This window comes from Trachurus japonicus, chromosome 3 (assembly GCF_045865225.1).
Source record: "Trachurus japonicus isolate A0001 chromosome 3, Traja_1.0".
NCBI lineage: Eukaryota > Metazoa > Chordata > Actinopteri > Carangiformes > Carangidae > Trachurus > Trachurus japonicus.
The window spans coordinates 26,856,520-26,870,481 of NC_140909.1; the positions used below are offsets into that span (position 1 = coordinate 26,856,520).

Genomic DNA, 13,962 nt, shown 5'->3' on the forward strand with positions numbered 1-13,962 from the left:
ACAAATATAAACAACAAACTTAAATCAACAAACGAGCAAACATGAAATAAATATGACATATAAAAAACTAAGAATGTGGTGTAAAATAAATTTTATAATAAATATGATAAATAATCACCTTTAAATCGTTATAAATCTCGGCGATAGATTAGCACCAAATTTTCCGACACGAATGATGCGTTTGGGTTTCCATCTAACACGTGACTGTGTCGTCTCTTCTGATTGGTTGGTCCTGTCCTTGATCATACATCCAAGATGGCGCCGAGCCTGGTGGAACATGTTGTGGCAGACGCAGGAGCGTTTTTAAAGAAAGCTCCTCTGCAGGTGAGACGACTGCCGGTCCGACCCGAGACACCCGTGACGGGTGAACTTAACCCGCCAGGTGACGCGTTGGTCCGTGCCCGTCAGTGCTGCGGGTCAGTGAGCCTGTAGAGAGAGGCTCGGGGAGTCAGGAGGGGGTGGAGGTGGGGGCCTCTGACAGCACGCTGGGTTTTAAATACTGTGAATTCAGAGGTAGACTAGACCTCACCTGTTTAGACATGGATGTATTATAGATCCATGGTTTAGACACACTTTACCTGTTATGGCAGTGACTTTATGACGTCATCAGATAACGGAATAGTTAAATTCGTCAATCTAAAACATGTTGTACTGCTGGATGACACTTGCTGTTAATATGAGGTTCACACATGTGATTAAGGATTAAGAATATGGACTATTTACTATACTATAACGTTACTACACAGTTTAGGAAATGTGCTATATTATTGATATTCACCTTCGCAGGTGTCAGTTAAGGCTGCACTGAGTCTCTGACCACAGGGGCAGTGACACTAACAGTTGCTCTGCTGGTCTGTCTCAGGAAATCGGCAGGAACATCTACACCCTGAAGGAAGTGGTCAACGAGATCAGAGACAAACCCACCAGGAGGAGTCTGGCCTTCCTGCCCTACCAACTGCACTTCAAAGAGCCCCACCCTGAACACATCAGACACGGTAACTGCACCTGTTCAGTCCACATCATGAACTCCCCTGGTTACCAGTGTCCACACCTGCTCTGGATACCTGTTTCCGGTGTGACCAGCTTGACGTGTTGATTCACGAGCCGTTTGTTGTTTGTGTCCGTCCAGTGACAGAGTTCTCCAAGAAGACCGGGGACTACCCAAGCCTCTCTGCCACCGACATCAAAGTCCTGGCTCTAACCTACCAGCTGGAGCTGGAGCAGGTCGGCTCCCAACACCTGAGGGAAGAGCCCGAGGTCAAGGTACTGCTGCCTCACAGTTGCACTTTCCCTCCACTTCCAGTCTTTGTGCTCAGCTAGGCCAGTCGTGTTTGAAGCAGCCTGTTGACCTCCATGTCTCTCCTGTTTCAGGTCAATATCGAAGGGACGCAGCGCCACCCAGAGACTCCTGTCAACGTTGCGGGATTTCACTTTCCCTCCAAGGTAAATACACAGATGTAGCGACGTGCCTGGCTGCCACACCTGTCGGCTCTGATGGTGAATCTAACTAATGACGTCTCTGCAGAAATGTGCGGACAGGTCAAGCAGCAGAGCGGAGCTGACAGAGACGTTAAACAAGACAGAGACATCGAACCAAGATACAGATGAGTTCAACAGCTTCCAGTTCTGGAGAGACCCGCTGCCGACGCTTGACCCTGGTCTGCTGGAGCTACTGGTGAGTCAGACTGTCAGTGAACTCACCACCTGCACAGTGACACAGATTCAGGTTTGCAGACTCTGATCTGATCTCTGAGCTGCCAGACAGTTTGACCTATGACTTGTTAACACTTCAAACATCAGGGTCACGTTTTCTATCAGAGTGGATGTTTTCAGTGTTTAACCATCACTCACAGTGCAACATTGAGGTTCAGTAACATTAATCAATATGAAACATGATTCAATAACAGATTTAAGAATATTTAGTCTAGTTAGAAGCAGATAGAAGTTAGAATTATAGAAAAAATAGTGTGTCCTCACAGTGGAGAAAATGACACCGGACAATGATTGCTGTAACGCTTTCTAAATAAAATCAATATTGCAAACTGAAACATGAGGATGATCAGTAACTCACAGAGCTGTGCAGAAGCAGGAAACGGTAAAGAGACAGTTTCCAGCTCAGCTTTACCTGAAATGTGAGGACAAGCAAGAAAATGACATCATTGTCTTTATTTTATTGCATTAAATGATGACAAAGTGAAAACAAGTGAAGCAATAGTGACCAAAGATTGGATCACACATGAAAAATATGTCAGAGAAAAATAAAGAGAATAGCTACTAATAATACCTGAGGATGAATGAGGTGAATTATTATGAATTCTTACTATCGTTTATTATAAATGAGGTGAAATACGGGAAGGGAAAAAACTACACCGATGATGATGATGATGATGGTGATGCTCAGTGTCTGTTGTGGTTTCTCCGTCAGGATCCAGTGGATGTGAACGTGAACAAACAGAATCAGAACCAGACGGCAGTCGACAGCAACGAGTTCAACAGCTTCCTGTTCTGGAGAGAACCGGTACCGACCATCGACGACAGTCTGCTGGAGCTGCTGGTGGGTCTCTGCCCCTCGGACTGATCATGTGACCTGCTGGATCTTCCTGGATCCTGATTGGCCCGACACAGCAGCAGGTCCAGACTGTGCTACTGTTGTTAATCGGCTGCTGTGACTATGTGTTTCAGGAGGCAGATGGCGTCTCGCCGCCAGACAACAGGACGGACACACGCACAGAGGACCAATCGGACGACGAGGACAAGGAGAACGAGCCTGAGGAGGAGCAGCAGCAGGAGGAGCAGGAGGATGAAGATGACGGAGGAGGCTGGATCACCCCAAGTAACATCAAGCAGGTGAAGATGGAGAGTGGTGATTGGACAGCTCCTGCCGATGTTAAAGTGGGATGTCTGACCACCGACTTCGCCATGCAGGTAAGTGACATCAGGACACCTGTCAGCTGGGAGCGGCTGCTCATCTGTCCATTAATCCAGTTGTTCAGCAGGAGATGTGACATCTGGCCTCTTCTGCTCCTCCCAGAACGTCCTCATTCAGATCGGCCTGCACGTCCTGTCAGTGAACGGGATGCTGATCAAACAGGCGAGGAACTACATCCTGAGGTGTCACGCCTGCTTCAAGTGAGTTACAGACACTCTGACATGAGGATGTGAAGGTCCATCCGCAGCTACTCAATCTGTGTGTGTGTGTGTGTGTGTGTGTTTCCAGGACAACCAGCAACATGAACAAAGTGTTCTGTCCTCACTGTGGGAACAAGACTCTGAAGAAGTTGGCGGTGACGGTCAGCGAGGACGGCAACATGAAGATGCACTTCTCCAAAAACCCCAAAGTGTTGAACCCCAAAGGACTGAGGGTAAGACACACACACACACACATACATACATACATACATACATACATACACACACATACACATACATTAGGGGAACCCTAATCCAGATAAAAATCCTATCGACTCCCATCAAACAAATGCAGATGCTTCAGTTCACATATATGTCCCCTGGATGCCTCACCTGCAGATAAAGGGTCCAGGTACAGTCCATAACATCAGGGGGGTTCAGGACTTCTGTATGTGCGTCTATATGGACTTGAGTATCCCGGTTACGAACAATATCTCGTTTATGATCATATTCAGGATACTGAGTTTACATGCACACAGAAGAACCTGTTTATTAATGTCCCTGTTTACATGATGAATACCATTTCCCCGGTTTCTGACCACTATGTCTTAATAGCGCAGCGACTTGTTATGTTTATTTATTTTTAACACAAACAGTGGCAATTTTGAAATCTGTGCAGGTTTTAGCACTGTTAAACGCTGATCGCATTGCAAGTACGGCTCATTCATCTTACATTTAGCAGGGAGGGGGACATATGTCCTCACCTCAGATTCTAGTTTGTTCCTCATATTTCCTGTGTCCCCTGCTTCTCCTGCAGCTGTGTCTCCTGCTCACCCACACTGATCTGACATTAGGTTCAAACGCATCTTGTCTTGCAGCACTCCCTGCCTCTGCCTCAGGGCGGGAAACACGGCAACAACCCTCAGCTGGTGGAGGACCAGCGCTTCCCCCAGCAGAGACTGTCCCATAAGGCTCGGCAGAAGACGGACGTCTTTGATCCGGACTACGTGGCCGGCAGCTCGCCGTTCTCTGAGAACGACATCTACAGCCGAGCTGCCAATCTGCAGATCAGAGACGGGCAGTGTGGCGGCGGCCGGAGACGAGCCAACCCAAATGCTACCCGCAAGAAGTTTGTCAAGAAGAAGTGAGGAACTGTCGGACATGTGGAGACACACATCTGTCAGAGGTTCAGACTGCACAGCTGGTTTACATGTGACAAGTCATGTGACGGTCACTGCTGAGTTTCTCAAAATCACCGTGTTTTAATAGGGAGATAAATCCCTGATGGTGTGTTCAGGGACACTCTGATATCTGAGATTCAAGAATCAGCATCTAAATAGCTGGATCCCGTTATTATTATCTTTCATCATCATCATCATCAATATAATTGACTCAGAAATAGTGGACAGCACAACCTATTAATGTAAATGGTAATTATTATTATCTCATTTTCACAGTGAGACTCTTTCATGCTGCTCCTCTCAGCAGCTCGTGTACGTGTGTGTGCCCGTTGGTGCCTTCATGGAACTGACAGTGATGATGATGATCAGGGCCGTTAGATGAATCAAAAACCTGCTAGACGATTTTAAAACATCAGCCCAACTGGTCATGTGATGGTGATGATGATGTGAGGTGGTTTAGTCCTTTAAATATAAAGCCAGCTTTTCTCCTCTGTGCAGGATTTCTAAGGTCATGCTCTCCCCCCTCCCCCATGTGTTAAGACTGACTTATCATTATATTGTTTCTATATTAATATCCAATAAATTTAAAGATTGACTCAGAATCATGTGTCATGAATTATTCAATGTTAAGAGTTATTTTTATTATGGAATATTCTTTGTTTTTATGAAATTGAAGCTAAGCATCTGCCACAGAAACACACATTTAGCTAAACAGATGAACCTGGTTGTGTTGCACTCGTCCATGTCCATAAGGCACTTGAACATGTGGAGGCTTTCAAGACAGGTGACCTTAAAGAGGAACAATGTAGGGCAGGGTTTGTAGCTCAACTGCTACATTTTTACCTAAATTAAACAGCTTTGGAATAACTGTGACAGTTAAATAAATGACATGCAACTTGTTATGAGGGAGAATGGAGGCTCTCTGCCTTCCACATGCGTGTCACTTATTGCGTCTCAACCTCTCACCTAACTGCAGATATTGTACCCAGGGAACCCCAGGCACGTATCTTCATATACGGTATATGTAATCTCTGCCCTCAAAGCTTCTTTTTCCCCCTTTTTGTTTTGTATGTCTGTTAGTTTGTTTAGGGGTTTTGTTGTTTGTAATTGTTTATGTAATATTTTGATAATTATTTGTATGGACTGTTCTGTTATTTCTAAATCAGATCAAATGAAATTAAAAAAAAAGTTGATCACACAAAAAAAAGTCTCTGCACACCACGACACAAACGTGCCCCGTAACCGTAATCCCTTGTTTATGACAGATTAAACTACACAAATATACACATACAACATTGTATATGATATATAACGTTATGTACTGCTCTATTAATTGATTTCTCGCGGGCTTCACTGTAAACAAATGCACATGGCCAGGAGGAGGGTTAGCAAAACCGCCGACCTGACCTACATAGTTCCTCTTTAATACCTGTGTTCACCTGCAGTAGGTCTGTAGTGACTCAGCCAGTGTCACTGACTGAGAGTACAAACAGATACTGTTACACACTGACCAATACCAACTGTCAAAATCAGATATGCAAGTTAATTTGTCAGCTCAGCTCTGTGTCACAAACTGTTTGACCAGAAAACAACAAACAAATGATTTTAATTTATTATTTAGTTTGTGCAGATTAACACATCCATTACCAGGTCCCATTGTCCAAACTGATTCTTCCACCAGTTCTTTAAAACCCACTTCTCCCTGAGGAACGTTTAAACCCAGAATCTGGTGTCATTCCAGAGAAAACTCTTCATCCTCAATCGTCTCTTCATCTCCAGCCTCAGACTTGTGCTCCGTCAGCTCAGATCCTGTCCCAGACTCTGGGTCTGTGGGACCGGACCGGGTCAGTGTTGGGTCTGGATCTGTTACTGGTTCGTTCAGCTGTGTCTCGAATGTCAGGCTACTCAGCTCGGCGGTGAGGTCGACATCGGGCAGTGGGGGCGGAGCTAATGTTTCTCTCTGAGGAAGCACAAAGTCCAGAGGCTCGAGAACGGCAGCGAGGTCGATGCAGCCCAGGCTGTCATACTTGTGCAGATGAGTTGGAGGGACACCTGCAAGGGGAGTGGGGCAACCAATCAGTGTTTCTGAACCCTGTGAGAGAACGATGATGTCATAGGTGCGTGTCGTCATGTGATGTTCTCACCCAAAATGAGTGCGATCTGGGCCGGGGGGAACAGGACCTGCAGGCAGCGGTTCAGGAAGGGCAGCAGGTCTTCTGCGTAGGAGCAGCAGAACTGAACGAACAACTCCTTCTCCCGGCTGCTGAATGCCGACTCCTCAGCCCGGTGGAACACCAGGATCTGACGGGTCACCTGACCAGAAACAAGAGCAGCGACAACATTCAACACACCTGTGCAAACGTGGCAGGTCACCGAGCAGGGTCGGCCCAAGTCTCCATTGGGCCCGAAGCAAAATGTTATATTGGGGCCCTCTTACACCTAGTATTTCATTTTTCTAATTGTCATCACGATTCATCATCCTCCTCTGGCATGGTTTTTAATCTGAAATGGTACCAAAGTGCAGCCGGGGGTTGATTTACACTTAATATTTAAAATGATATAGTACTCGGTAGGATACTGAATGTCATCTAGGCCTACAACTAAAACTAACAAAATAAACTAATAGACAATGCATTTTCTGTAAACGCGTCATGTGCTTTTTTATTTTTGGTTTTAAATAAACTGCAACAACAATGTCAAGTGCAACAATAACAATTAAGGGTAATTGTAATTACGCACGATTTCTCTAGGGATTGACAGAAGTGACGCACTCAAGATTATAAAAAGTGAATAACTCTTTGGGGCCCCAGTGCTCACGGGGCCCTGAGCAGGCGCTCCGTTCGCTCATGCCTCGGGCCGCTCTGCACCTAGCAGGAAACAAGATGCTCACCATCCTCAGAGCGTCCTCCAGACACCTGGTGACCTCGTGGGCGAGGCCGAGCGGGCAGCAGAGCCGCAGGTCGTTGAAGGCGGTCAGGATGTTGTTGAGGAAGCAGGCCAGCGGCTGGAAGTCCAGCAGGGCCATGGGGGGCTGCAGAGTGCCGGGCTGGGTGCTGGGGGCCATGGGGGGTATGGTCCCCCCCAGCACCGAGGGCAGGGTGATGAGCGTGTACAGGTTCATGTCCTCCTGGAACTTGTCCACGGCGTCCTGCACGGCTCGTCTGAACGTCTCAGCCGCCACCTGCTGGAACATTGGCGCCAGTTGCCCCCGGAAATCCGCCCCCACCCTGCTGAAGGACAGGCCAAAGTACATGCACTGCCCCAACAGGGAGTCCAAGCGCCCGCCCACGCCCCGCTGCAGGTCCCTCTCCAACGTCTCCAGGAACTCCGCCACCTTCTGCACCACCCAGCCGTGGAAGATGGCGCCCTCGTTGACCGCCACCTGGCCGCTGGCGGGGGGCACCAGAGGGTCCTCGTCGGAGAAGATGGCCCGGTACTGGGTGATGATGTCAAACAGGTGGACCCTGCACGCCTCGATGGTTTTGGTGATGTGGAAGTAGGGGTCGTCCTCGGGGATGGCAGCGAGGATGGAGTTGAGCCAGGTGCCGCGCGCCTGCAGGAACTTGACCCGCAACTCCGCCTCGGTGAAGACGTCCATCCTCCGTAGGTAACCAATCACACGCAGGCAGACGGGAAGCTGCGAGTTGCTACGCAGCTGCTGCAACAGCTGGTTGAGCATCAGCTGCGTTGACTGACGAACCTCACGCACAATTCCCTAAAAACACAAGTCATAGAGAATCAACCGATGGCGACATCTCCCTCCCTCCCTCCCAAGTGTTTCGACCTGCACCTTGAATACTCCGGTCCCCAGCGTGCTCGGCTGCACCTGGACTCACCTGGATGACCGGCAGTGAGGAGTGTTTCTTCTCCAGCCTCTTAACGTATGCAGCCAGCTCCAGAGCTTCCTCGTAGTAGCCGTTCCTGACACAGGTGTCCATGAGCTGAGGGATCTCCAGGATCTCCAGGATCTCTGTGTGGCGGTTCAGTGTCAGGCTGTTCATCCGGCGGCTGGCTCCAATCTCCTCCGCCTCCTTCATGAAGCCCCTGGACAGAGAGACAGAGACACCTGAGCTCTGTGTGTGTGTTCTTGTACATACTACGTTGTGAGGACCGGAAAGAGTTTTTAACCAACAGAGTGAGAACATTTTTGGGAAGTGAGGACATTTTGGCCGGTCCTCACTTTTTCCAAGGGCTGTTTGACCATTGTTGTGAGGTCAGATACACCTGGATTAATCAATTGGTACAATAATGTAAGACAGGAAATAAATGAGCTGGCTTATTTCAGGAAGTAGTGGAGCTGTGCATAAAGCCCATTGGGTTGAACTTAGGTTAATGGTTAAGGTTAGGGTAAGGGGCTAGGGAATACATTATGTCAATGACATGTCCTCACAAAGATAGCATTACAAGGATGTGTGTGTGTTCAATAATCACTTCCAGGGCTCCAGACTGCCTAAACGGGATCATTTTGCCCCTAAAATTTGAGACAGTGCAAGTAAATTTTTCATCTACTTGCACATGGGCAACCAATAAATTGCCGTTTTTTTTAACACTCAAAGAATCTGTCATCTGTCATTACAGATGTCAGGCCAAGGTGTATGATCATGAATGAAAAGGAAATTTGAATATTTGCTTTGCAAGTCTATTTGTGCCCCTAATTTCTCTGTTTACACTCCTAAATTTTGAGTTAGGGGGCACTAGTTACTCTGGAGCCCTGATCCTGTCCAGCCTCGGTCATCTATTACCGACCTGCATTTCTCCCCGAAGCCGGGCAGCTTGTCGAGCAGCCGGGACACGCTGCTCTCCACCCGGCCGAAGTCCCGGTAGATGTGCTCGGTGCAGTCGGCGGTGCGGATGAAGGTCTGGTAGTTGGAGAAGGCCAGCTCCCGGGTCTGCTGCAGGATCTGAGCCCGCTCCTCCGCCAGCCGCTCCGGCTCCCGGCCCAGTTTCTCCACCCCGAAGGAGCTGAGCTCGGACAGGTAGGCGGTGAAGTCCGGGTTGTCCCTCCAGCTGTCCGGGAAGCTGTCCTTAAAGATCGACGCCAGGATGCTCTCGTCTTCCACGTCGACGGCCGCCATGTTGGACAGGTCGGTACCGGGCACGCGTCCTGCACGCGAATCCTACTATCGGCCAAAGATATTCAATATACGTATAAACAGAGAACTTCTAATATTGAGAACCGTCTTTGCTATGGCCACGACAACTCCACAGACTGTAAAAAGACCCGCCTTACTCCGCCTCTGATTGGCTGAGCTCTGCAAGCTTCTGGACGAACACGTGATTTCCGTTGTTATTACTAACAGGAAGTCGAAAGAGATCTGTTGTTGTTTCGCCGGCCGGTTTTTCTTTTACAATTTGTTCTGTTTTTAAGTATATTTCACATTCATACGAAAAAATTATATCAAGTGGTTTCGCCGGCATGTGAAAAAACCCAGTGTATCAATAATTCATAATTACGGAGTAGAAAATATCGGGGAGTGGGGTAGATGATAACAGTTTATTCATCACCAAATAAGTAGGTTTACAAGATATACAAAAAATAAAAAAATACAGTAATTATATCTTTTGATGATGCCTTATCGTAACCCATAAACATTTTTGCTCAGTTTTCAGCACTCTCATCTGTGCTTTACAGTTACAAACATAATGCAAATCAGTTAAGTGGTGCAAAATTTCAATAAACACAACAATATTGGCCAACTTAGCCCACTAACAGACACATGCTCCCAGCTATTCTTATTACAGTATACACGTCATCTTGAAAAACAGTGTACAGTGTAAGTCATGCCGATTATCAGCACTCAATTAGGCTATGTTTTTTCAACTGGAATCCATGTTTTTATCTCTCTCTTATATAGACGTTGTTGTTTGTGATAATGCACTCATAGGCACTTAAGAAATATATATCTGTTCAGGTTTGTATAGATTTGTAAAAATGAACAGTAGAACTGAATAAAGGTGATTGACATGAACCGATTTGTAAAAATGAACATTAGAACTGAATAAATGTGATTGAAATGAACTGATTTGTAAAAATGAACAGTAGAACAGTACACAGTAGATTTAGATTTAGAACAGTAGATTTAGAAAATCATTAATAATTGTATACAAGGAGGAGGATTAGTGCCGCACTAACTAGTGTCCAGCAACTAGTGGTTTTTGGCAAGGGGGGTATTTTCCTGCACAGCTTTGGCCCTCCCTTTCCTGGTGTAGGGACGATCCCTTCTGGAGCTTTTAGAGGGTCTATCGCCACCAAGGGCTCTTCTTCCTCCCAAAGCTGCCTTCCTCCTTGACACTCCAGTCGGTTGTACACCAATTGCAGTGCTGGTTTGGAGGAAGCCAAAACTGAACAATGCTGACTGTACAGCACTGTCAGTTTTCAGTTTCCGAAAGTTATTGATAAATGACTTCACTGGTGCAGTGAAGGCAGTGTCCTCCTGCAGCTTTGTTTTGAGGAAACTGACAATGTCGTCAAGCTGCCTCTCGAGACCTGTACCTTCTTCTGATGTGCCTGGATGGATTGAACAGCAATTGAATTAACTATAATGTTTAATGTTAGAGCCAAGCCAAACAATTGGACAAATCTGAGAAGTTGTGAAGAGTACACTTACTTGGCACATCCCTCTTACTGAGGTCATCAGCACAGGCAAGGCGGTGATTGTGCTGGTTCCTCCAGTTCACAAATAGGAGGTAACCCTGATCCCTGTGCTTATCTCTTGACCTGTGGCAGGCAGAAAAGCCCAGCACAAAGTTATCAAAAGATACACATCATTTGTCTGTGTTACTAAATGTTCCTTAGGGCTGTCAAGGCACAGTGCACATGCACAGAATTGAATTGAATTTTACCTTGACCTCCTGTCCTCCATGCTTCTCTTGAGGACAAGGAACAGGGTGGCAGGGCAGTTAGTGTTTTTTGGCCCAGATCCATATGTTTTATGTTGGCATCTGAGATCAACCTGTTCAATATATACAGCATCAATAGGTCTGCTTGCGGTACTTTTTTGTTCATGTGTATTCATTCTGTATTGCAGACAATTGCTAGGGAAGAACGCTACCCTTTCATGCTACACTTACTCTGTAACTGTTGTACCTCCCTGACTCAGGATATGTCCTGGCCTTCCTCCATGTTACGGTGGAGGAATGCTGGAAATCCTGCAACCATTTCTCCACTTGCTCTCTAGTGGAGAGTCTCACTTTAATTTGTGTTCGGACCTCATCTTCCTTCATGCAAATTACATGATTGAAGCCCGATGGTAAGAGTTTCTGTCATCCAGAGTGTCAATATAAGTAAAAGGAAATAAAGGAAGAAATGACAATGTATTTGTTGACAATATTTAAAGACAATAAGGTTACTTGGTGTTCCAGTTTCATCTTGCGCAAAATCTTGTCACTGAGTAGTTATATTTGCGCCTAACCTCAAGCTCCTCCAACTGCTCCAAGTTACCAGGTGTCTGGCAAATATGGCACCATTTAACTTTAACGGCCATACTGCTGATGACAAAAAAAAGATAAAAAAGAAGATGACCTCTTGAAACATCAACACATTACAAAACACTGATATCTTGAGTAAGCATAGGTACCACAGTTCATCAACACAATAGAAGATGAAATTATGGACTCCTACACCAAACACAGAGTTTATATGTCTTACCTCTCAAGTGTAGTTTGTTGAAAAGTCATGGTCTCTGTCAGAACAGGATAAAACGGTGTATGTAAATGGAAAACACATTTAATTACTTGCATAAATGATCAGTCAGTTATAAGAACCAATTGTATCCTATTATAGAGTAAAACAACACTGAGTGACCCCATTGCACTGACTAAAACTATGCTCAAAATTGTGAGCTGTCCTGATGCACTGACCTGAAACTGATGTTTTGCTGCAATGTCTTGAAATACACAATTAATGTAGGCTAAGCCTATTTATGTATATACTGTGCTCCACTATATGATTAAAAACAGCACTATAACCCTAGAACTATTACTAATCAACTAGGGCCAATGATACAAGTGTAATATTTATCACCGCCACTTTATACAGAGCGCCTTATAAATGCAGCTGTTTGACACAAAGTGCACCGTTATCTGAGCGACACCTTCGAGCGCATATTAAGTTGATGAAAGTTATAAAACCGGTACATGTATCCTACAACAAATGCACATATTCATGACCAAGGGCAGCGCTAGAGATTTTGGGCCCCATGAAAAGAATCTTTACAGGGCCCCCAACACAGTCGTGAAAAATTTTGATGCTATTTTACATACAATTATGCATTTTGATGGTATTTTTGACTATCATTACCATATTTGTGAAAGAAGAACAACATGACAGTTGACATGTACAGTAGGGGAAGAACTGAGCACTGTGAATACAATGGAATTCATTTTGATTCATTTATTTGTAATAGCATACGGTAGTCACCAACATGTAAACTTCTCTGATTGGGTTGAGAGCAGTCACCCCAGTCTGTTGCACACACCACGAATTTTCTCCTTTGTTCTTACTGCTCTTCTTCTATTTAATTTTTTATAAGGCTTTATGGTTTTTAAACCATTAAAATTGTCCAAAATGATTTTTATTTCATTAATCTTAATGATCTTTTCCATAATAACAGATTCACCTTTGTATTGTGTTGAGACTGTAATAGAATAATTTATTATCATTATTTCAACACACACAGCTGCTCACCTCCTTCCTCATGTGGGGGCACTGGGGCTGGTTCAGGGGCAGGGGGAGTTGGGGGCAGACAGACAGCTGCTGCTGCTGGTGCACTTGACTCTGTTCAGAATGAGGCATCATTTTGACAGAGGGGAGGTCAACTAATTGAATAAGAACAGCTTGATAAATGTTTGACTGGATTGATTGAAAATAACAGTGAAATGTAAAAATCCAGAGTTTTCTTGAGCTAACATGGTGAGAAAAGTGAGCTAGCTTATAGACCACAGACAGGGAGGTGTTGATGTTTCCAAAACATTTATGATTATTTGTTAGTTAATAACCTACCGTATATCTCATTTTCTAGAAAAAAAAAAAAAAGCAGGGATGATGAAAACCTGCCATGTTTAGCTTGAGTTTTCTCAGGAACGGAGCCACGTAGAAATAAACGGTCTAAATTGCCGGTACACTTGACTAAAACTTTGGAAAAGAGCAGGGCACTCAATGAGTTAAATAGGCGGGATGCCTACTTGGATCAAAATGGACATTTCTATAAATTTTCGTTCTTCACGAATCTACGCTTACTACTACTATACCTTCAATTTTGCTTTTGCTTATTTTTTCTTTTTTTGTAAATACTACTTACCTTTTAAAAATGGTGTGTGGGCGGCGAAAACATGGTGTGTGGGCGGTGTGAAGCGCACAGCGTAGCGAACCAGCGTGGCTGGTGTGAAGACGCCAATCAGAGGCAGAGGAGAGGGCATCGTGAAGGCGGGTCTTGGCGTGGCCATAGTAGGATTCGTACTATTGCGTTCGGGCGGCGGTTTGTCCGTGGAGCAGACTCCTCAAAGCCGGTTCTGTAGAAACCACAGCGGGAAATGAAACTCCTTTTGCCGAGCACACACACACCGCCGGACTCTTGTTCTCGTGTCCCGGCAGGCTGTCTCCGCTGACGGTTCCTGCTCCTCAGCAACGATCACTTCCGTCAACACGCCGCGG

At 45.6% G+C, this 13,962-nt stretch overlaps 2 protein-coding genes across 2 annotated transcripts; one reads left to right on the forward strand and one right to left on the reverse strand.

Moving 5' to 3' along the window:
- The first annotated feature begins 169 nt into the window (after positions 1–169).
- Positions 170–4,903, forward strand: nob1 (NIN1 (RPN12) binding protein 1 homolog). Its single transcript, XM_085768318.1, has 10 exons — positions 170–324; positions 863–995; positions 1,130–1,263; positions 1,372–1,443; positions 1,526–1,675; positions 2,426–2,554; positions 2,683–2,925; positions 3,032–3,129; positions 3,218–3,362; positions 4,008–4,903. Exons 1-10 carry the CDS (start codon positions 256–258, stop codon positions 4,275–4,277), a joined length of 1,443 nt encoding a protein of 480 aa, XP_085624444.1. The 5' UTR covers positions 170–255; the 3' UTR covers positions 4,278–4,903.
- A 997-nt stretch (positions 4,904–5,900) lies between these two features.
- On the reverse strand, positions 5,901–9,432 carry cog8 (component of oligomeric golgi complex 8). The gene is made up of 5 exons (XM_085768304.1): positions 9,057–9,432; positions 8,147–8,354; positions 7,201–8,025; positions 6,455–6,623; positions 5,901–6,362 (listed from the first exon to the last, which is right to left on the reverse strand). The coding sequence occupies exons 1-5, from the start codon at positions 9,383–9,385 to the stop codon at positions 6,043–6,045; spliced, it is 1,851 nt and encodes a 616-aa protein (XP_085624430.1). The 5' UTR covers positions 9,386–9,432; the 3' UTR covers positions 5,901–6,042.
- Positions 9,433–13,962: the final 4,530 nt, after the last annotated feature.